Source organism: Leishmania donovani, chromosome 15 (assembly GCF_000227135.1).
Source record: "Leishmania donovani BPK282A1 complete genome, chromosome 15".
Lineage (NCBI taxonomy): Eukaryota > Euglenozoa > Kinetoplastea > Trypanosomatida > Trypanosomatidae > Leishmania > Leishmania donovani.
This window is the reverse complement of record NC_018242.1, coordinates 368393-388895: the sequence shown is the minus strand read 5'-3', so window position 1 is coordinate 388895 and position 20503 is coordinate 368393. Positions and strand designations below refer to the sequence as shown.

The following is a 20503-nucleotide window of genomic DNA, read 5'->3' as shown; positions in this document are numbered from 1 at the left end:
GCGACCTGCGAAGAGGCGGGTGGGCGGGTAGAGTTTGGTGCAGGGGGGCCGCGCTCAGACGACGGAGTCGGCGCGCCGCTGTAACGCGGGTGTCGGCGGCTGCGTCGCACCTGGGGGTGGGGGTAGAGAGTGGCGTGTGGTTCGAGCCTGTGCCATGCTGCCGCAGGGAATGGGGCACACACACACACACACACGTGAAGCGCAGCAGCGAAAACGTTACGTATTCTTTATAAGCATAACCACCGTTGGAGAGTGGGGAGATGTTTTCGCGCTGCCTTCGTTGTCGGTCTGTAGAGTTTGTGTGCGTCTGTGTGTGTGTGTGTGCGCGCGGTACCGCTGGCGTGTGCCTGTGAGTGCGTGTATTGGTGGGAGGGGCGATTCGGTGAGGGATTCTCTGTCACCGGTGTGGTTGCCTTCGTCGTTCGCTTTTTGCATGTGTACATCTGTACTCGTGTGCGTGCGTGTGCCCGTCTCTATCTGGCATCTTTCGTTATTATGGATGGTTCGTGCTCCTGTCGCACCTCGCACTACAACGCACTGCGCGCGCTCACACGTGCGCAAGCCGATGATGGCGCCAGGGTGCTGCGTCAGTGCCCGTAAGCGGATGTGTGTGTGTGTGTGTCTTCCCCTCCAGCCCGCCCGATATAACGTGTCAAAACACTTGTTTTCGCAACCGTAACCAGCGCGCATGCTGCGGCGATGGAGCAACTACTTCGGATTGATGGAGGATCCGCCGCTGCTCCACACTCCGCTGTCTCTCATGATGGTGATCGGTCGGAGAATTCGACGTGTAAGCGGAAAAGTGGTTGGACGCGGGTGTCAATGGGAGGGGTGAGCACGAGCAGCGGAACGTCCCCTGTGCCCACGCCGATACACGCATGCGCACACGCACACACATCTCCCCCTTGTCATATCCAGGCGTATGCCTGTGCAGTGAAGAGAGGCAAACAATGACAACCCTCCGAGTAGGTGCCAGTGGAAGCGTATATGAGTGTTTCTGTGTGGGGGTGTGGGGGTGTATGTGGTGATGTCGGTTTGATTGCTTGTAACTCTTTCTCATCCCCCCTCTCCCCATCCCGTCATCGTCGATCTGCTCGGCTCCCTCTCTCTCCCCCCCACCTCAGTCCACGCACTGGCACATACGCAGCTGCAGCAGACTGTCCCATCAAGCTCAACCATTACGCCCCCCCCCCACGCACACCCACAAAGAAAACTCCACCTTTTTCCTCATTCCTCCCTCCCTCCTGTTACTGTGTATGTGTGTCTGCGTACACCCTGCCTCCGTCTGCTGGGAACGCCTACCACCCCACCCCCGCACGCATGCACGAAGGCACAGAAAATGAGTATCAGCGTCATGTCCACTCCGGTGCCAGCGTCGTCATCGGCGGATACGGGCGAAATGAGCCTCATCGAGGCCCTCGGCGTCGCCATTGAGGCAGCCGACAAGGGCAGCCGCATCATCTGGCAATGCGTTGAAAAACGCCGCCTAGCGATGGCAGCTGCAGCCACCTTCCACACGACCAGCGCGCTTGCAGCCGGCGGCGCGGCCTCGGTGGAGTGCGAAAACAAGACTTCTGCGACGAACCTAGTGACGCAGCACAGCAAACAATGTAGAGAGACTATCATTCGCATTCTTCGCCAGTACTCGGAGGAGGTGCAGCGTGAGAAGCCGCACCTTCGCTTCGCCTTCTTGACAGAGGAGCTCAACCCCGGCACCCCCCTCTCCGACGACTACACATGGGTCGTGGACCCCATCGACGGCGCCGCTTCGTTTGTGCACGGGTTGCCAGACTGCTGCATCAGCATTGGGCTCACCTACCGCAAGCAGCCGGTGCTGGCCGTGGTGTTCACACCCTTCATCAGCTCCGGCGTTCGACTCACCGTAGCGGCTGCGGCGGTGCTCAACGTCGCACAGCAGCAGCAGCAGCAGCAGTATCAGCACCAGCAGCAGCAGCTGGTGATGTCTCCGACTTTATCAGTCACTGCCCCTGCCATTTCTGGGACCATGTGTGGCTCCGTCGCGGCCGCCCCTCTCACCCCCATGGACGTCAGCAAGACCAAGATGCTGGATGAGCACGGGACTGCCGCTGCGCCGACAACTGCCCTGCCCCCAACGCCTCCAACGCCGCCGTTCCCTTCGTTGAGGGCTGCTGCTGCTGCTACAGCGGCGGCTTCTGCATCGCCACACAGCGTACCCATCATCACGCACACCACGCCGAGCGTCGTGCCGGAGTGCAACGGCGAGCTCTTCACGGCCATCAAGGGCTTTGGTGCCTTTGTCAACGGGCGGCAGGTACGCGTAAACGCCAAGGTTGTGCCGGCCACGTCGGTTGTGGTGTTCAACCACCCTTGCGGTGTGATGCTGTCGACGGCCGAGGCGGCCAGCCCCGACGGCGCGGCCATCCGTCGTCGCAAGTGCGACGCCGCGATTGACTGCAGCATGGCCATGCGCGAGGAGCTGCTTCGCCTGCCGGTGGCGGCGCTGCGGTGCTATGGTAGCTGCGCGGCGACCCTCGCGCAGGTGGCGGCGGGGCGCGTGGACGCGTACCTTGAGCCGGCCGGTAAGGCATGGGACGTCTGTGCCGGATCGCTGCTCGTCACAGAGGCTGGCGGTGTTGTGTGCAATATGCTCGGCAGGCCGCTCGACATGGCACATGACACGACCATCGTGGCCGCGGCAACGCAAGAGATGGCCGATTTGATGACGGAGAAGTGCGTGCGGCACGGCTTTGGCCAGTACTGGCTGGTCGAAAAAGAGTGACACTGTTCCCTCGTCGTGCCCTCCCCTGAGGCAACGGACGGAGAAAGGCACTGAGCGTGGCCCACAGGAGGGACACGCGCACGGAACGGGGGCGCGCACCCAATCCTGGTGGAGAGGGGAGGGGAGGGAAAAGTGCCTTTGGTGCACTGTGTGACTGCGCAGGCGTGCGCCGGCGGAGACTTGCACAGGCACACGTAAATACGTGCGACCAAACGCAAGCCATCTCTCTGCCTCCCCCCCCCCTCGACTACCACCACCACCACCCTCTCCCCTCAACCGACACCAACGTCCCTGCCCCAACCCCACCTCGCGTTGCTCGGCAGCCGCGATACGCGAGCGCCTCTGCATCTCCACTACCACCACCCACTACCCACCATCACACCCTCCTGCTCGGAATCGATTTTCCGGTTGCGCGCTTGACGCGTTGAGCCACTCCTTTCCACGAAGGAAAGCGCACACAGGCACGGCGAAACGGTGGTGCCTCCATGTGGAGGGTGTCGCGCGGCCACCGGGTCGCACCTCGTCGACTTTCGTCCTCTCTTTCATGACTCTCTCTGATTTCCCGCTTGACGGCACGCACGGCGGCGAGCGGGGCCCGGGAGGGGGAGGGAAGGGATCCACGACAACGCTGAGGCTTTGCGGTGTGGTACTCGCGCTGCTGCTCTGGCGTGATGGCGCGGCTTGGATGCCGGCACCCCTCCCTCCTCCCCTCTCCCATCTTTCTCTTCCGTCGTCGGTATACGTGTTGGACCTTCCCAGCGCCCAAAACTGCGTGGGCGTTAGAGAGAGAGAGAACCCACAAGAGAAAGACAGAGCCGCTCGCCCGGTCGTACGCGCGTGGTGCTTGAAGCCGTTTTCTGGCCGCATCTCATCGCACTCTCCCTGTGTCGGAGGTGTTTCAAAGTGCTGCGCGGGAGTGCGGGAGTGCGTGTCTATGTCACCCACCCACGCAGAGGGCCAGCCGAGCACACAGACGCCCGTGAGCCTTCACGCTCGAGCGGGCACGCGTCCACAGAAATGACCCCGCTCGTCATCGACATCTTGTCCCTATTCTCTCCTCTCTTCTTCGTAACGTCGCTTGTTAGGCAGCTCGAAGACAGATGGATTTTGAGGAGGTGGACAGTGGCGCGGCATCGCCACCGAGTACGTCGTCCGCCTCCACGACGCGCTCGCTGCTGACGCAACACCCGGTCGCCGCCACCGCCGCCGCCGCATTCCCTGCGTCTTCTCTGTCTCTGGGATGGCTCTCGTCGCGCAGCCCGAACGTCCCTTTAACAATGTGCTTTAACTTCCTCGACGGCTCCTGCTACAGCATGTGGGCGATGCAACTCCTTCCCGTCTTCCTGCTCAAGACGTCATCGAGCATCATTGTTGTGAGCTTTTCCGCCTCTGTATGTAGCGCCGCGCAGCTGCTGGGAGCGCTTGTGGCCGGGTGCGTTGCCGACCGCCAGCCGCGGCAGCGCTCTATTCGGGCAGGTGCCGGCTGTGCCATGGTGGCACTCGCCGTCTTCGTTTGGGCTTTCTGGACTTCCCGCGTGTGGCTCATCTTCGGCGCGCAGGCGCTGTGGGGCCTCTACACGGGTATCACCTCGACCAGTGTGGAGGCGCTCTTCGCCGACAGCGTCCCTCAAGGACAGCGCACGGTCATCTACAATGTCAAGTGGGTCATCCAGACGGTCTGCTACGTTGTCGGCTATGGCGCGGCGGCGCTGCTCTTCTTTAAGTGGGGAAACTCGTGGGACCCGCGGCGCGTTCGCGTGGTGATGACGCTCGGCGTGTTGGCACACCCAATCGCCCTCGCGCCGCTGTGCTGCTTGCAGGACCGCTACGCTGTGAAGGAAGGGGACGAGGACATTTCGCGTAGTAGCACGCAGCCCAACATCGTGGCGGTCGATGCGGCATCCGCCGCAGAACGAGGCCGAGCAGCGGTGACCGCTACGGAAACCAAAGCTGTCGAGTCGCCTGTGCACTCGACCCTGCAGCCAACGACGCAGCAGCCGCCAGGTGCCGAATCCGTGTTGGCGGCTGGATCGATGGGCGTCGCCTTCTCCCATGTCCCCACGGATGGAGTTCGCCTCCGGTTCACGGATGCGCTTCCGTTGAGCGCCTCCGCCGAGACCTTTGGAAGAGAAGGTTGCGATGGCGACGCCGAAGACGTGCGGGAGAGAACAGCAACGACCGCGCACGCCGCGCTTAGGAAAGGCCTTCTCAGCGCACCTGTAAACGATAGTGGCTCTTTTCAGCAGCAGCAACAGCAAAACTCAAGCATCGTGTTACGGGACGACGGCGAAGGCGTGTCGTGGGTGCCCCGTATTGTCGGCAGCCTCAGACACAGCCGCTGGCGTGGCTTGACGTCGGTGCCGTACTGGATGTGCGTGGTCGATCTCCTCCTCGCCATCGGCTCCGGCATGTCGGTGCCGTACTTCCCTGTGTTCTTGGCCTCTGATCGCGAGATCGGCCCCGCCGCTCTCAACGGCATCTACATCGCCTCCACCTTGCTGACCGCCGTCACCTCCATGTGCCTGCCGTGGCTCATTCACACCTGTGGGCTCGGCCGCGTCCCAGCAGCGCTGGGTGTGCGGCTTGTGGGCACAGCAGCACTCTTGATGCTCACCACTGCCGCGACGTTGCCGGGCATCATCGCACTCTTTCTTTGCCGCAATGCGCTCATGAACTCCGTGTTTGGCATCACCCGCAGCGTCATCATGGACTGCGTGACGAAGGACAGCCGCGCTAAGTGGTCGGCGCTCGAGAGCGTCTCGCTCGTTTCCTGGTCCGGCAGCGCCATGATTGGCGGTTACATTACGAAGCAGCACGGCTACCGGTGCACCTTCGTCGCGACAGCGGTGCTTCAGTTCGTGGCAACGCTTCTCATGATACCGGCGGCTCTTGGCGCACGCGCGCTCGACGCCTCACTGAGTAATGCGCCGCAGGTAGTGGAAGATCTCACGCTGGCCGTCTCGCCGACAACACCCTAAGACACGGTCAACGAGGTGCGTGGCAGACGGCTCCGGCATGTAAAGTGTGCGTCAGCGCAAGGCGGCAACATCATTTCTCGCGTATTTCTTTGCGCACGTGGTGCAACGCACGAGAGGCGCAAGCAGGGTCTACCGCGCACCGACACACATCAGCGCTTCAAGCATTCATCAACCCTGTCACGCCGCTGCTGCTTGCACTGACGACGCTGGGGTTGCCACCGACCTTGCTCCGGTGTGCGCGTCGCGATCGCCTCTTGCGGTCGAGCGCACAGGGCGCCCCCCGCCTCTCTCCCGTCTTCTCCATGGGCCTCGCTCTTTTCTTCACTGCCCCACACTCCGTTCTCTGGCCCTCGCTCCTTCCCGCCCTCTTCGTCCACCAGCACCACCGCACACGCGTCATGACGCTGCACAGACATATACAGGACATATACGCTAACACATAGGCAGGCACACCTCAAATGGCCTCCCCCACCGCGCCTTCGCCGATGGCAGCTGAGCAGGCAGCCATCGCTCAGCAGGAGTCGCTCGAGGAAGCATATGTTCGGCTTAACACGCAGCTGCTGCTGCACCTGCAGCGTCACGATACCGCCGCAGCGCTGCGCACGGCGGAAGTCATGCGTGATGTGTTTCTCAACGCACTACCGTCGACCGCACGACGCAGTGACGGCCCAGGTCATGGTGGCGGGGTCGCGGCCCCGCTACCTGGCGCAGACCTCTTTCACGGCAGCCCGGCCGAGCAGTTTTTGCAACTGCGAGGCCAGCTGAAGGCGTCGGCGTCCGCAGGATCCACGCGCGCGAGCGACGATGCCGGCTTGCATGAAGCCAGCGAGCCACAATCGGCGTCATCAGAGACGAGCAGCGGCAGCAGCACTGTCGAATCAAGCTGCGACGACGACGACGAGACGGATGAGGTAGAGCTGGTTAGCGACTCCGAGATCGACGGAGATACAGAAGAAACAGAAGAGGTAACGATGGTGGGCGGCAGCAGTGGCCCACGGCAGCAGCAAGCGGCTGCCCGCCTCCTCGCGGAAGCGCTGCAATCGTGGTCGAAGGCGTCCCTGAAAGCCGCTTGTGTCTCTCCAGCTGAAGCACCTTCTGCTTTCAGTGTTGTGGCTGAGGCAGCCTCCTCGTCAGCGACAGCGCTGGCAAAGAAGAGTGCGAGTAAACCCAGGGCACTTCAACCCCGCCCCCCGCCACCACGTCACAAGGCACATGACAAAGGCCAGGCCAACACCAGTGTGGAAGAGGCGGGGCGAGGCCCGACGATGCCGAGCGCATCATCACCGTCACCGCCGCTACCCGTAGAAGGGGCCGCTTGCGATGAGGACGGCGAGGGTCTCGACGCGGAAGCAGATACCGTGTGGGTGCAGATGCAGGCCCAGGTGGTAAAGGAGATGGATCGGCTTGCCATAGTGCGCAAGCACCGGTAATCAGCTCCCTCACCCTCATTTCATCGTCTCTCTGTGCACTCTTTCTTCTGCCTAGGTGTGTGTGTGTGTGGCCTTTCCCCACACCCTTCTAGGCCCTCCTTCACGGACGAAACCAATGCACGTCAACCGAACTCGGCGCTGCACCCATCGCTCTTGCTCTTCCATGTGAACTGGTGTCGCGCAAGAGCCGGGGGACGGCAAGAAGATCGTTCACACACAACACCATGAGGGAAGAGGTACTCTGACGCGGCTGCATCACATGCCACGCATCGTGTGTCGCCACTCTCTATACTCACCGTCAGTGTTGTCTCACCAACCTCCTCCATCCCCGGCCGCCACATGATCTTTTCCGACTCTCTTGCGTTTCAGCGGTGCGCTGCTGTAGCGCGCGCGTCGACGGCTGCGTCGCACCACAGCGTCTGGAATCAGGAAACGTTTGAGGTGCTCATGCAAGTGCTCAGCGCTGTCGCGGCCAGGCTCGCAAGGAATCACCTGAAGCGCAAGGTTCGGCGCGCCCTGTCCATCGCTGGCTTTCGGGTCGTCGCCTGCGCCATGCTTGGTGCCACGGATCGTACTCTTGGCCAAGCCCCACACGTCGCAGGTCATCCACCGCGTTTGCTCAGGCGTCTCGGCCACGTGGACGGTGGCAGTACTCGCGGGCTGTGTAGAGGCAGGGCGACGCACCTTTTTGCGTGTGTGCGTGGCTTGAAGTGGATGGGCCAAACCCTGAGCACTTTATCAGCGCGGTGGCACTCATCCGCTTGCTCGTCTAACCCTCTGGAGTGGCTGGGCAAGGTCGGCGCTGGTGAAGACCATGTGCGCCAGTATTTTTCCCGCACTTGGCCACGAAGGCAGTCGTGTGGGCGCTGCACGGCAAGCGCATGTTCAAGAAGGAAGAGGACAAGGACGCAGCGTGCGCGGCCGCTGCGATGGTGGTGGGCACGGAGGCTGGTGTGGAGCGAGGCCGTGAGAGGGCAGGCCTTCCGCTTGCGCGTGCGGCATCAGTGGCTGCACCGACCACCACCACCACCCTCGCGTCTGCCTCGGAGGTGAAGCTGATGCGATCGATGCCGGTTACTGACATCGCTGCTACCAAGCGGAGATGGAGGGCACGGAAAACGGCAACGCTGCAGTGAACAAATACGCGGTCGAGGGCACGTCGTGGCTCAAAAGCTGTGGGCGCCAGCTGCCGCCACCGCTGCGCATGCGGCTGGAGGTCGGCAGGGCCGACAGCACCAGCACCAGTTGCTTGGCTGTGATGCGCACAGGCGGCCACGCTGTTCGCTCTTCAAGCCTTTGTGACTAGGATCCTTGTTGGCGTCAGTGCGTATCCCCTGGTCGCCAGGTGTGCTGTGTTGTCTACTGGGGCGGGGCGCTCCTCGTCCCGCAGCTTCGATCGATGGTGGATTCGGTACGTAGCGGATAAGAGCAGCCGCCGCGAGACAGACGAGGAGGAGAGGGAGGGGGAGGCTGTTGTCGGTCGCCGTCGTCGTTGTTTGCCCTGTCGCCCTCCCTCTACCGCCACCACCACCCACCCACCCACCTCAACTCACGCCTGTCTACCGAGGTCGAGAAGAATGCCTCCCCGCTTGAGATTGCTGTTGCAGTCGTTATCGCAGCTATTGTCGGCCCGCTCCTTCTCTCTCATGGCTGTGGTGTGTGTGTGTGTGTGTGTGTGTGTGTACCTGCGTGCATGATTATTAGTGGGGGAGTGCGTATGTGGGGGAGCTGTTGAAGTGCGGAGGCACACGGTCGCGTGCCGCACGGACTGCAGGTGTGCCGTATGCCGTGAGCTTGTCTGTGCGCCGGCCGGCGTACATGTTGCTGCCTCCTATCATCTTTTCCCTACCTCATGACCTTGGACTTCCGCTTCTCTCGCGGAGCCGCCTTGAGCCGCACCAGCAGCGCCAGCCGCAGCCACACGAGAAAAGGCACAGCAGCTTACAGATAAGGAAGGAGGAGTAAGTGAGAGCGAGCAAGGTCCTGCGGGTGCCCTTGCTCACACGCGTTGCATAGCCCTTCCACTACCTCGGCGGCGAGCGCTGCATCCTCCCAGCGCTCCTGCCCCCCTCCCTCCACCCCGAAAATAAAATCTCGTTGCCTGTTCTCTTCACGTGTCTCCCAGACGGTCGGCCTTTCGCTTCCCCGCCTCCTTTGTTTTGCTCACGTGCCCTTCTTCTTTTCCCTCCTTGGCTGCCCATCAATCACCGACGGCGCGCACATCACCGCGTGAGCACGCACCGACACGCGCTCGCGAGTTGTCGGGGCAACGGAGGACACTCGCCGAGCCGGTGGACAGGAAATGAGCAGAGCGTGCGCACCTCATTATCATCATCACCGTGATGATGCGTTTGTCGGCACTCTCTCGTGTGGCTTGGAAGCTCACCGGTCTCCAGCTTGCGGCCGCTGTCGGGCGTAAGTCATCCATCGCTAAGGCAATGAAAAAGACGAAGGGGGCAGAGAAGAGGTCTGCGTCCCGTCGCGTCACCTCTCGCCGTCGCGGAGCGAGCCCAGCAAGTAGCAGGGAGTCCATGATGGGGGCTGCCGGACCGCACCTGGCGGTTGTGCCACCGGGAGTCTCCACCAAGGGCGTGGCCCGTGCAGGCATACACGTGGCAGATCTGCACAAGCTGGGCGACATAACGGAGCTCGTCTCCTCAGCAGTGTGCCTCACAGGCGGTGGGCGCGAGACACGCGCCAGCGCGTCATCTCTTCCGCTTTCGATGCTTCCTGCATCTGCACTGCCCTCGTCCTCGCCGCCACCGCCGCCGCCTCCTGTGCCAAACGTGAAGGGCTGCAGCGTCTCCGTGACAAGGTTGCAGCGCCGCATCCGCTCTCTTCTCGCGCAACTGGTGCTGCTCTCCTCGGAGCCGCTGCAGCCGAGTGCCCTCTTTGCCCGCTACCGCAGCGCGGTCGACGAGGAGACGGCGAGCATGTGTGCGTGGGCCGCCCATGCTGTGTACGAGTACGACCATGGATTGCTGCGCTGCGGCGGCAGAGTGGCAAGTCATGCGGCGCGCAGGGAGGCGTTGAGCGAGGGAGAGGCAGGAGCATACGATGCCGAGCAGCGCACGGCGGGCCCGACGGAGAGCAATGCCGACAGTGAAGGTAGCAGCAGCGGCGGCGGTGCGGCGGCAGAGCAGCGTGTGCTGTGGAAGCGAGGGCAGCAGCTGTCCCAAGCCTTCCGTGCGAGTGTCGTACCACTGGTGGCGACCCTGTGCGGCGACGGTAGTTGTGGTGGGACCGAGGCTTCTGTGGCTCTTAGTCTGCCCGCCAGCCACGAAGTGGAGCAGTGGATGTTCCTCTCGATAATCTTCTCCGACTCCGAGTTCCGCGTCTCGCCGTACTCCGGCGCCGTCTCCTACCCGGCACTGCCGTCCATGCTGCTGGCGACGGTCGACCCCGTGCGTGATCGTGCAGTTTCGAAGCTCTGCTACGCCCTGCAGTGGGGAGTGCAGGCGAAGACTGCCGCCTACGCCGCGTTCCGTGAGACCAACGGCAACGGTGGCGCGAAGTACTTGAGCGGCACCACGAGCCGCAAGCATGAGCAACAGCCATCTGTGCCACCAGCCACCGCTCGTGAAGAGGCAGTCACCAACACTTGCGAGTTTGTGTGGCTGAATGGGGCGGCGGGGTCGCCGACGTGGACCACCGCCCATGCACAGTACCTCCTCCATAGCGCCTTGACGATTGCACGCAAGCCACTCGACGAGTCGCTCGCCAGGTCCGCCGCGTCCACGACGGAGTTCTCAGCAGACCAGCAGCTGCGCAAGACCATCTCGGCAGCAGCAGCGCTGCAACACACATCCGGCCACCCACTCGTGGATGTGATGCTGCAGGCTTCATCTGTGGTCAGCGTTGCGACGCGCAGCGGCAGCTCCCCAACGGGCGAAGCGGATCTACCCGTGAGTGGTGATGGTGGTGGTGGTGCGAAGGTGAAGACGACGCGAGGCGCGGCGGCGGCAGCCGCACATCCCCCAGCCCTCGGATGGAATGAAGGAAAAAAGGGCACGGATGTCGCCAAATCCTTCGCGATGGACGCCAGCGAAGATGGGCTGTTCGCCACGTTGATGGGCGATCTGCCAACTCGCAGCCTGTCCGCTGGCGCCATGTACGAAATAAACCGCCGTCTTATCGGGCATCTCTTCCGCCGGCTGGCGGCCATCCCCATCTCCGTTGCCCGCCTGTCCACGGTGGTGCGGTGGAACTTGTCCGTCACGCACGCCGCGTATTACCGCTCCTTCTTTCGCTTCTTGCTGCTCACGGCGGCGAACCCAATGGTGCGCCGCATGGCCGATGGTCGGCGACAGCGCCGTCATGCCAACGCCGTGTGCGCCGATGTCTGGGGTGGAAAAGAGGACGACAGTGTTGAGGTGCGAGGCGGCGTCGAAGACGAGGTGCGCAACGCACTCGCCCAGTACGACCCACATACCTTCAAAGGTCTCCTAAACAGCAGCAGCGCCGAGGGGAGTGCCGTGGCAGCGCTTCGTCGGGCACTTGTCGCCGACGCCGATGTCACCAAGAAGTGTGATCACATAGCAAATACCGTGATGGAGGTGATGTGCGTGCGTGTGCTTCCGCACGCGCGACCAGGACGGGGGTCCGCCACTACCGCGGCACCTCGCGGCCCGGCCACTGGCGCAGCTGCTGCACCAGTAATGGGCACAACCTTCTGCGGCTACCCGCTGCGCTATGTCGAGGTGCTGCCAACGTGGCGCCAGACACCCGAGGAAGTACTCCAGTACCTGTGGCGTCAGCAAGACGAGGCGCCGCCTTGCGGCAAGGACACGAACTGGCTGGAGTGCAACGAGGAACCGTACATCCTCGTCTTCTCGCTGGATCGCGGGGTGCTTCACACGCGACTGCGCCTCGTCGTCGACAGGTATTTGGAGCTCACAAATGGTGCTGCAGCCTCCGCCGTGTCGCCCCATAACGCCGCTGCGGCACAGGTGACTCTGCATGAGCTTGGACTGATGACGCTGTGGGCCCACGAGTACGGCGCGGAGATGGCGGCAGAGCTCCTGTTTGTGCACCTGCTGCCTCGCCATGAGGAGGTGCGGCTGCACCCTCCGAGGGTAAGCGGACCCGCGCTTCGGCATGAAGAAGCCCACAAGCAGACGGCCATGGCCAGTGGTGACGACACCGGCAGCAGTGGTGCCGTCGGCTATGGCGCATGGACAGTCGAGTTTGTACCCGCACTGAGCCCAGATCCTCGGCGCGGGGCACTTACGGGGTGACGGCAAGAGGAGCAAGTAAAGAGGAGGGGAGGGGCATGCCGGGGGCAGGCCATCTCCTGTACGGCCCGCACACAACTGTGCGAACCACACGCACGCACACATGCCAGCAGCATCTTTTCTCTGTTTCGTGTGTGTGTGTGTGTGTTCCTCCGTCCCCGCCGTTCTGCGCGTGTGCGCGCACGACCATCCCGGCATCGGCGGGCGCTGTTTCATGGAGGGGAGGACCTGCACCCGTGCACGTCCACGTACATTTTATGTGTGGCTTCTTCGTTCTTGTCGCCCCCACCCCCACCCCACGCATACGTGCTCTCGTCGCTCATCAATGGCTATCTCTCGTCTCCCCTCCGCCAATCTACTCTCCACACAGGCACACGCACACACACTCTGTCTGTGGGAAGCAGCCAGGCCGCCCACACCACCACACCCCATCCCCTGCCAATGCCGAGCCGCCTCTGGTGGGGTAAGAGGGTGGAGCGCTGACGAGGTAGGGAGCTCAGAGCGCCCCATCGCTACGGATGTCGGCGGTGAGGTCCTGCACGGTGCTGCGTCGGAGCGACCGGCGACCGTGCCCACGTCTGTGCCGTCCATGTGATGGGCAGAGTGTCGGCGTGACTCGAGCGCATCCCACCCCCGGCCCTCACACTGCCCACCGGTGGGGGAGTCTGAGTGCCACCCCGAGGGGGGATGCGCCAGGGATGGCGACCTGCGAAGAGGCGGGTGGGCGGGTAGAGTTTGGTGCAGGGGGGCCGCGCTCAGACGACGGAGTCGGCGCGCCGCTGTAACGCGGGTGTCGGCGGCTGCGTCGCACCTGGGGGTGGGGGTAGAGAGTGGCGTGTGGTTCGAGCCTGTGCCATGCTGCCGCAGGGAATGGGGCACGCACACACACACACACACGCACGTGCTGTGGAGACGACAAAAACGTTTCTTCGCCTTCGCCAATGGGCGATGCGCATGTATTCTGCGTTTTGCACGCCACGACGCTTCCCTTGCGTCGGCCGCTGCTGTCGTTGCGGTTGGCGTTCCGACCTTCTCTCTCCCACCTTCACTTCGTCTTCTCCGTTCCTGTCTCAGGACATTTGGTGTTGTGACCTCGCTGCGCTCGTGCCCTCGTGCCCTCGTGTGAAATGGCCGTCCCCGTGGCTGCTGTGGAGCGTTTCACACCGGAAACGAAGAGGTTTCAAGACGAGGGCAGTGCACACCCTCTCTTTCACTCTGGCCCGCGCAAAAGTGTGCTGGACTCGCCTATGCAGCCTGTCCCTCCTCTCACCCTCTCTAACGCCATCATGTTCAGCTACGCCTGCAGCAGGAAAAGCGAGGATGACGAGAGCAGAGGCACCATGTGGGGCGTCGAGGACAGCTGCAACAGCAGCGCCGTCATGAGGGTCAGCTGCATTCGTGGCGTGCACAAGGCTTCTGAAGAAAGGGAGGTGCTGTTTCCGCCTACTGAGGGTGCAAGCGCTGGCCCGCCATCCCCCCCAGACAGCACGTTGCCCTTCCTGCAGAGCGCCGCCCTCGCCGCGACCTACATGTTAACGAGCATGTTCTTCGTCCTTACGATCCGCTACACGGAGAACCACCACCAAAACTGTAACGACGCCCTCATCATCTTCGCCATCGAGCTGGCAAAACTGGCGGTGTCAGTGGCCCTCAAGTACCGCGAGGACGCCGAGTTTCTGCCGGTTACGCTGCTCTTTACCGCGCAGCGGCGCGAGATCTGGCGCGGCGGCCTCTCCTACGCTGTTGCATCACTCCTTTACACGGTGTACAACAATGTGGCCTTCGCCAATCTGAAGCTGTTCCACGCCGGCACTTACCAGGTGTTCATGCAGACCCGCATTCTGTTCACAGGCATCTTCTTTAGTCTTCTGCCGCACCATGCCCTCACAGTGCGCAAGTGGGTCGCGCTCGTGTTGCTGATGATCGGTGTGGCGAGCAAGTATTACTCTCCCAGTACGCTGCAGCTTGGCAGCCACGTACTCTTTATTCTGCTTCAGGCGCTCCTGTCGTCCATGGCAGGTGTGTATAACGAGTACGCGCTCAAGAAGGAGCGACACCTGTCAATTCACCAGCAGAACTTCTTCATGTACTTGTACGCCATCATCTTCAACGCCGTCTTCGGCCTCCTCGCTGACCCCTCCATCATCACGGGAGTCTTCGCCGCGACGACGACGACGACGACCAGCACTGCGGCCGTTGCCGAACTGAACGGGAATGCTGCACTGCCGCCGCAGCGCAGCGTCGCGCCGCTCGTAGTGCTGCTCATCCTATTCGGCTCTGCCACGGGGATCTCTGCGGCGTTCATGCTGAAGTTTGTCAACGTGATCGCCAAGGCGTTTGCGTCTGCTCTCGAAGTGCCGCTTACCGCGGCCGTCGCTGCCGCACTACTCGGCGAGCCCTTCACCGGCCATGACGCAATCGCCGCCTGCATCGTGATGACCTCCATATACATGTACTACACGTGCGGTTGGGGTGATGACCGCACCATCTCGTGCCGCTCCGCCACAAGCTGACCAATGTGTATGTGTGTGTGTATATGTGTTTACTCTTTCTCAGCTGTCCGAGATCGTTGTAGGTGTCCGCTCTGCAGGTGGCATCACCCACGCCTCCCCCTTTATCCATCACGGCCAACCCACTTCCACCGCAGCCCTTGCTGCCGCGGTGTCCTTATTTCTCCGCTCAGTCGGCTAAGCCGCTCTCTCTCTGTTCCTCTTGTGTGCACTTCTCTTCTCTCGTGCTTGTTTGCTGCACATCTCTGTGTCGATGACCATCCCTGCGCGCATGTCGCCTTCCAACGAAAGAGAGACAAACTGAAGGGCGGGTGGCTGCACGGCTGCACACAACGCGCAGCCGTCCATCTCGCTCTCTCCCTCTCTGTCTGTGTGCGTGCGCGGGCGCTCTGCCTCACCCTCCATAACTCGCAGCGAGCGAACATCGCTTCTCATCGTCTGCCTCGCCCCGTCTGTCGCGCGCCCCTCCCCACTCCCTCTTCCCAAGGAGCCCTCCCCAAGCTTCACTCTCCCTCCTTCTCACGGGCGCGCAGACCATATACGCACAAACCAACGCGCATGTCGGACCCTCGAGTTCGTCGCCCGCGATGGCGGTCGCATGCGTGCCATGCCGTGTATGCGAAAGATGCGGAGGAAGAGGATTATGCACATGTAGAGGAGCCACAGCATCAGCGTGGTCCACTTACTCATGCCTCTGTCCTTCTCGCGGCCGCATCACGCAAGCCGTCTCCAGCTCCAACGCGCATGCCGAAAATGGCCTCTGCAACCTCCAGCTCCGCTAGCGCAGCATCGCCAGCCGATGACGCGAACGGGCTCGCTAGCTGCGGGCCCCTTCGACCGCCGCCGGTTTTCTGCGAAGGCAAGGGCGAGGCAGCAGGTCATCTCGCGCATCCTTGTAGGAGGCGCATGCGGCATCCTCGCCAGTCCTCCACCCCCGTCTCCTCACGCTCCAGCAGCCACTCCCCGCACATCGCCTCTGCTCACTTGGGCGCACAACAACTTCAGCCTAGCGAGCACGGAAACAACAGTGCTAAGGTGCCCGTCATTCATTGGCGTGCGGCATCTGCGCTGACGAGCGCGCCGACAGAGCTGTGGTCAGACGGCGTTGCGCTCGGTGCCCGCCACTGCAGCGATGACCAAGAACGCCACCAGACAGTCGCCACGGGCGGCTCCGCGGTGCTGGAGCACTACCACGTTCTCGAGCTGGAAGAGCAGCTGCAATATTGGAGGCAGCGGGCGCTGCAGGTGGAGAATCGGGCTCTGCGGCGCGAGCGCGCGCTCCAGGCACGGTGGGAGGCGGAGTTTGCCGCCGCGCAAGTCTCGTCGGAGACGCTCACGCGGAAGCTGCTCGACAAGCTGCGCCGCCTTCAAAAGCAGCTGAATCCTCGGAAGAGAGCAGTGCAGCAGACGGAGGGACAGGAACAGCAGTCGAGAAGTAGCAGTGCATCGGCAGACTCTACCTCCACAACTCCGAACTTGTCCACCCCCGGCGACAGCGGCCACCACTGCGGCGGTGAGAGCGAAGGTACCTGCAGCATCCCAAGAGGCTGTGGCACGAACAGCGTGGCCTACCCGCGTCGTTGTGCCTCTGAGTGGGCAGAGGAGAACGCGTCACTGCTAAACTCCCCCGCTGGGCAGCAACGGGAACAGCAGCAGCCGGACCGCAGCCGCAGTGCTGCAAATGCCGCAGAGAGCTGCGCCACGTCCAATGAAAAGTCTCGCGCAACGCTCCAGGCGAACCTCCGCGATCTCTGCCGTGCCGTGCTTCGCTGCTTGTCGCGCAGCTCGCTGCTGCGCGAGTATGGTGCGGTGCTGTGCGGGAACTGCTCCCGCAATACCCACACGACTAACGACGATGATCCCGAGGAACCGGAAACAGCGCGTGTGGCTCAGGCCCTCCTGGACGCGTCACGTGGACGGAAAGCGAGCGATTCACCTTCGTCATGGTCACTGGCACGCCCGCTGCTGGCGCTGCAAAGTGCGCTCGAGCACCTCGACACAGTGCTTCGTGCTTGTGTGGACGACGTGGTCTTCGCCAGCAGCGGGCTCACATCAACCCCCGCTGCCGCCTATGCGCGGCATCCGCAGCGGCAGCCACCAGGAGATGAGCACCGCAGCGCAGACCTTGAAGCGCAGCTCCGACAGGCCCGCGCTGCTCTTTTCCAAGAGCAGCAGCGTCGTGCCGCTGTACAGTCGGCCTTGGACGCCGCGATGCACGACATGCGGGATCTTGCGCAGGCGCAGCAGGACAACGTCTCGCAACTCAAGATCGAAGCGCGTGCCGCGGCGGAGCAAGCGCAGCAAGAGTACCGTGCAAATCTCGAGCGCACCCGAGCAACACTAGAATGCGACGTCGTCGCGGCAACCCGTCGTGCCAGCGCGGCTGAGCATCAGTCCATGCTGCGCGCTCAACGAGAGGCGCACTGGCAGGCGCGGCTCTACGCGTTGAAAGACGAGCGCGACGGCTATGCACGGGAATGCGCTCTGCTGAAGACCCAGCTGGCGCTCCTCCAGCAAGCTCGCAACGCAACGGCAGCGGAGCGGGCGGGACAGCAGCAGGAGGGCGTCGACAAAGCCGTGTTGTCGGTGGGGCCAAGGGATGGAGCGGAAGCGAAACCAGCGACAGCGGCGGCGTCCGCGTTGGTGGTGCCGCCGGTCGACAGCTCACCTGCGCCGCGCGTCACGTGGGCTGACGCACAGATGGATCGACTGACAACCATCGACCAGCCCAGCGGGTTCGCCGCCCCGTCATCGGTGTGTCGCAGCCCCAGCCGATCACTGAGCTACTCGCCTTCGCCGAGTACGGATAAGGCACTAAGGCATGCACCCGGAGCACGCGCAGACGAAACTGCACGGGTCCACGGTGCGCAGCTGACAAGCAGCGCCAGCACGGCGACGTCTGGTGCGCCGCGGCTGCCGTCGGCCTTTCCCAGCTCCCTCATGGTCGTTGTACAGCCGTCGGTGCTTGCGGCGCCAGAGGGCGATGGCGATGCTGAGGTGATCGCGCTGGCGCAGCGACCCTACGGCGACGACAACAGTGCGGCAAGGGACAAGGCTGGCGTACCTGTCGACAGCGAGGCACTGGAGCAGGCTCACTTCACCCCCTGGCACGCACCATCGAGGCAGCATACCTCCACGGCCGTTGATGCGGCTGTCGTCGGCACACCGTTGGCGAGGATGAGGGCTTGGGAAGAAAAGTTCAAGGCCATCTTGAACTATGCGTGAAGCTGGGGGAGGGGGGGGGCGCCAGCGACTCATCGCGCTCTGCGCCTCTCGTCTGTGATGGTGCACGCGCATATCTGTGCGCATGAGGCGTCGCTGTGGAGGGTGCCCTTGATGCGAGGAGAAGGGAGGGAAGTCCCCACCCCTCGGTGGTGAGAGCACGCGCATTCGGCTGTAGAGAGTCCGTGATACCCCTCCTACCCACCCCCGCTCTGCCGCGGTACGCCCTCCAGGCACTGTGACTTGCACGCTGGTGCACCGCTCCACCGGCATGCCAGAGGACTCTGTGGGTACGTGTGTCATATCGTTGGCTGCAGATGGCTCCACCTTCCTTACCGCATGCCGCACACATACGCGCGGCGAAACAGCAAGGGAGAAGGAGCGCAGCCATTGACGCCCAGCGAGCACACCTGTCTGCCTGTCGCGGCTCTCTTCACTGCACTTCTCCCTCCTCCCTCCCTCAATGATTGACCTGCGGCAACTCTCTGACTCGTAAGCCCGAACGTCCTCTCGACCCCGCTCCCCACACCCGGGCGCGGCCACGGCCTTGTATTCGTTGGTTAGCCGCGAAGGCGCACGCACACACACACACACAACTCCACTGTCCCTCCTTACTCCCGCTGTGGCGGCGTCAGCGTCGCCCAACACGCGACGCGGCCGCTGTTTCGACGCTGGCATTGTCATCGTCACCACCGCCGCCGCTCCATGCAACGCTACTCAGCTGCCACGTTTGTGTGTGTGTGGGGGGGGGGGTACTGTCCTTGACTGAGTAGGTCGATAAACAGCGACGGCAAGAGCATGTGGCTTCATTGAGGGTTAGGGAGAGACGCACACACGCATTGCACACAGATTTTCGCCTAGAAGAGGAAGGGAGCAAAAAGCACGCGCGCACGCACGCACCTCCTCCACACCGCGGATCGCGAGTATACATGACCGGGCTCTCCCGCGCACGAGGCCCATCCTACGATGCGGAGAGCATCTCCAGCAGCATCACAGGCAGCTGCCCATCCGCCCCCGCTCCATTCAAGTACCTTACCGCGTCGAGCGAGGTGACGTGCTACCAACACCCCAGCTTCCGGTCGCTGGAATTGCTCTTACCAGCCCCACTGTGGTCCGATGCGTTCGTGCAGGAGCGCGCGCGTTACACCCTGCTGCCGCGGCACCTCTTTCCGTTTTCGAGCCCTTCGGCCGGGGTCATTCGCGAGCCCTCCTCGTCGTACGCGCTAGATCCTGCATCGCGCACGACAGCAACGACGGCTGCTGCCCTGGAGGAGCCGCGCCGCGCAAGCTCTGCTGATGTTGGCGGCCGCCTGTCCGGCAGATGGTCCTTCATGGCAATTTACCGAAACTTCAAACGAGCACGTGAGGCGACCGCCACGCGCGAGAAGGTGGCCGAGGTGCCGCGACGTGCGTGCCTGGCCGAAAGCCCCGTTGAGGACGCGCTTCTCTTGGAGTGCCCCCGCTGCGCCTTGTCCCCTTCTATTCGTTATCTCCCATCCCCCTCGATGTCTCTGGTCGACGGCTGTAGCGTTGCCGAGGTGGACGATGGTGATGACTACGGCGAGGTAGTGAATGTGCGAGGCAACGGGCTGAGCTCGCCGTGCTCCTGCTCTACGACAACGTCACGGGCCGAGTCGATCGGCGCCGCTGCGTGGCACCCCACCACAGTCGCTGTTGCCTCTGAGATGGGCACAAAGTACGCCATGGTGCGTGAGTGCCAGATGACGCGGTCTGCTTCCTCAGTGACTGCTGCTGTTGCTGCTACCTCGCTCAACGCAGCGCACGCAGAGGCCCTTCGGATGTTCGAGACCGTTCTCGATCGCGTATCCGTTGCGCATGAAACCCGCTGCCCTCTCTGTTCCCCGCCGCGGCCGCCGCCGTGGGGCCGCTGTGCACAGCCAGCGTCGCTCAACGGGCCGCTGCCAGCGCTTGCCCCCACTGCGCGTGCCGGCGATGCCGCCCCCATCTATCCCGAAAAGTCGCGTGTCGTGGCCAGCGACCTGCTGGATGCGCACGAGCTCTCTCTTGATGCGGAAAAGCAGGCAGGGATGGAAGCGCATCGCCTACGCCTGCTGCGCCGTGCACGCTCGCTGCTTAACCGCCATGGCGACCGCCTTCGCTACCTAAGCGAGACCAAACCCTCGCTCTTCAGAGAGACTGTGCAGTCCCATCCGCTGGCACGCGCCTGTGCACAGCTGGGTGGGCTGCCACTGTTGCGTGCGCTCTCCGCCACGCTGTAGCACCACGCCCCTACCGCCGCGACTGCTGTCGCCTCTCGCGTGAGAAACGGGAAGAGGGAAGGGGGAGGAGCACACGTGCATCACCCGCTCCTAGGCTCGGCCCTCTGCCACCGTTCTCGGAAAACGAA

General features: G+C 63.1%; 7 protein-coding genes across 7 annotated transcripts; all 7 read left to right on the top strand.

Annotated features, from left to right (window-relative positions):
• Positions 1 to 1339: 1339 nt before the first annotated feature.
• On the top strand, positions 1340 to 2761 carry LDBPK_150940 (myo-inositol-1 phosphatase, putative; the record flags this gene model as incomplete). Its single annotated transcript, XM_003859570.1, has 1 exon — positions 1340 to 2761. The coding sequence occupies one exon, from the start codon at positions 1340 to 1342 to the stop codon at positions 2759 to 2761; it is 1422 nt and encodes a 473-aa protein (XP_003859618.1).
• A 1100-nt stretch (positions 2762 to 3861) lies between these two features.
• Positions 3862 to 5739, top strand: LDBPK_150930 (hypothetical protein, conserved; the record flags this gene model as incomplete). Its single annotated transcript, XM_003859569.1, has 1 exon — positions 3862 to 5739. The coding sequence occupies one exon, from the start codon at positions 3862 to 3864 to the stop codon at positions 5737 to 5739; it is 1878 nt and encodes a 625-aa protein (XP_003859617.1).
• A 458-nt stretch (positions 5740 to 6197) lies between these two features.
• LDBPK_150920 (hypothetical protein, conserved) lies at positions 6198 to 7169 on the top strand (the record flags this gene model as incomplete). The annotated part of the gene is made up of 1 exon (XM_003859568.1): positions 6198 to 7169. One exon carries the CDS (start codon positions 6198 to 6200, stop codon positions 7167 to 7169), a length of 972 nt encoding a protein of 323 aa, XP_003859616.1.
• Positions 7170 to 9511: 2342 nt separating this feature from the next.
• LDBPK_150910 (hypothetical protein, conserved) lies at positions 9512 to 12406 on the top strand (the record flags this gene model as incomplete). The annotated part of the gene is made up of 1 exon (XM_003859567.1): positions 9512 to 12406. The coding sequence occupies one exon, from the start codon at positions 9512 to 9514 to the stop codon at positions 12404 to 12406; it is 2895 nt and encodes a 964-aa protein (XP_003859615.1).
• A 1124-nt stretch (positions 12407 to 13530) lies between these two features.
• LDBPK_150900 (hypothetical protein, conserved) lies at positions 13531 to 14916 on the top strand (the record flags this gene model as incomplete). The annotated part of the gene is made up of 1 exon (XM_003859566.1): positions 13531 to 14916. The coding sequence occupies one exon, from the start codon at positions 13531 to 13533 to the stop codon at positions 14914 to 14916; it is 1386 nt and encodes a 461-aa protein (XP_003859614.1).
• Positions 14917 to 15657: 741 nt separating this feature from the next.
• Positions 15658 to 18138, top strand: LDBPK_150890 (hypothetical protein, conserved; the record flags this gene model as incomplete). Its single annotated transcript, XM_003859565.1, has 1 exon — positions 15658 to 18138. One exon carries the CDS (start codon positions 15658 to 15660, stop codon positions 18136 to 18138), a length of 2481 nt encoding a protein of 826 aa, XP_003859613.1.
• Positions 18139 to 19064: 926 nt separating this feature from the next.
• On the top strand, positions 19065 to 20375 carry LDBPK_150880 (hypothetical protein, conserved; the record flags this gene model as incomplete). The annotated part of the gene is made up of 1 exon (XM_003859564.1): positions 19065 to 20375. One exon carries the CDS (start codon positions 19065 to 19067, stop codon positions 20373 to 20375), a length of 1311 nt encoding a protein of 436 aa, XP_003859612.1.
• Positions 20376 to 20503: the final 128 nt, after the last annotated feature.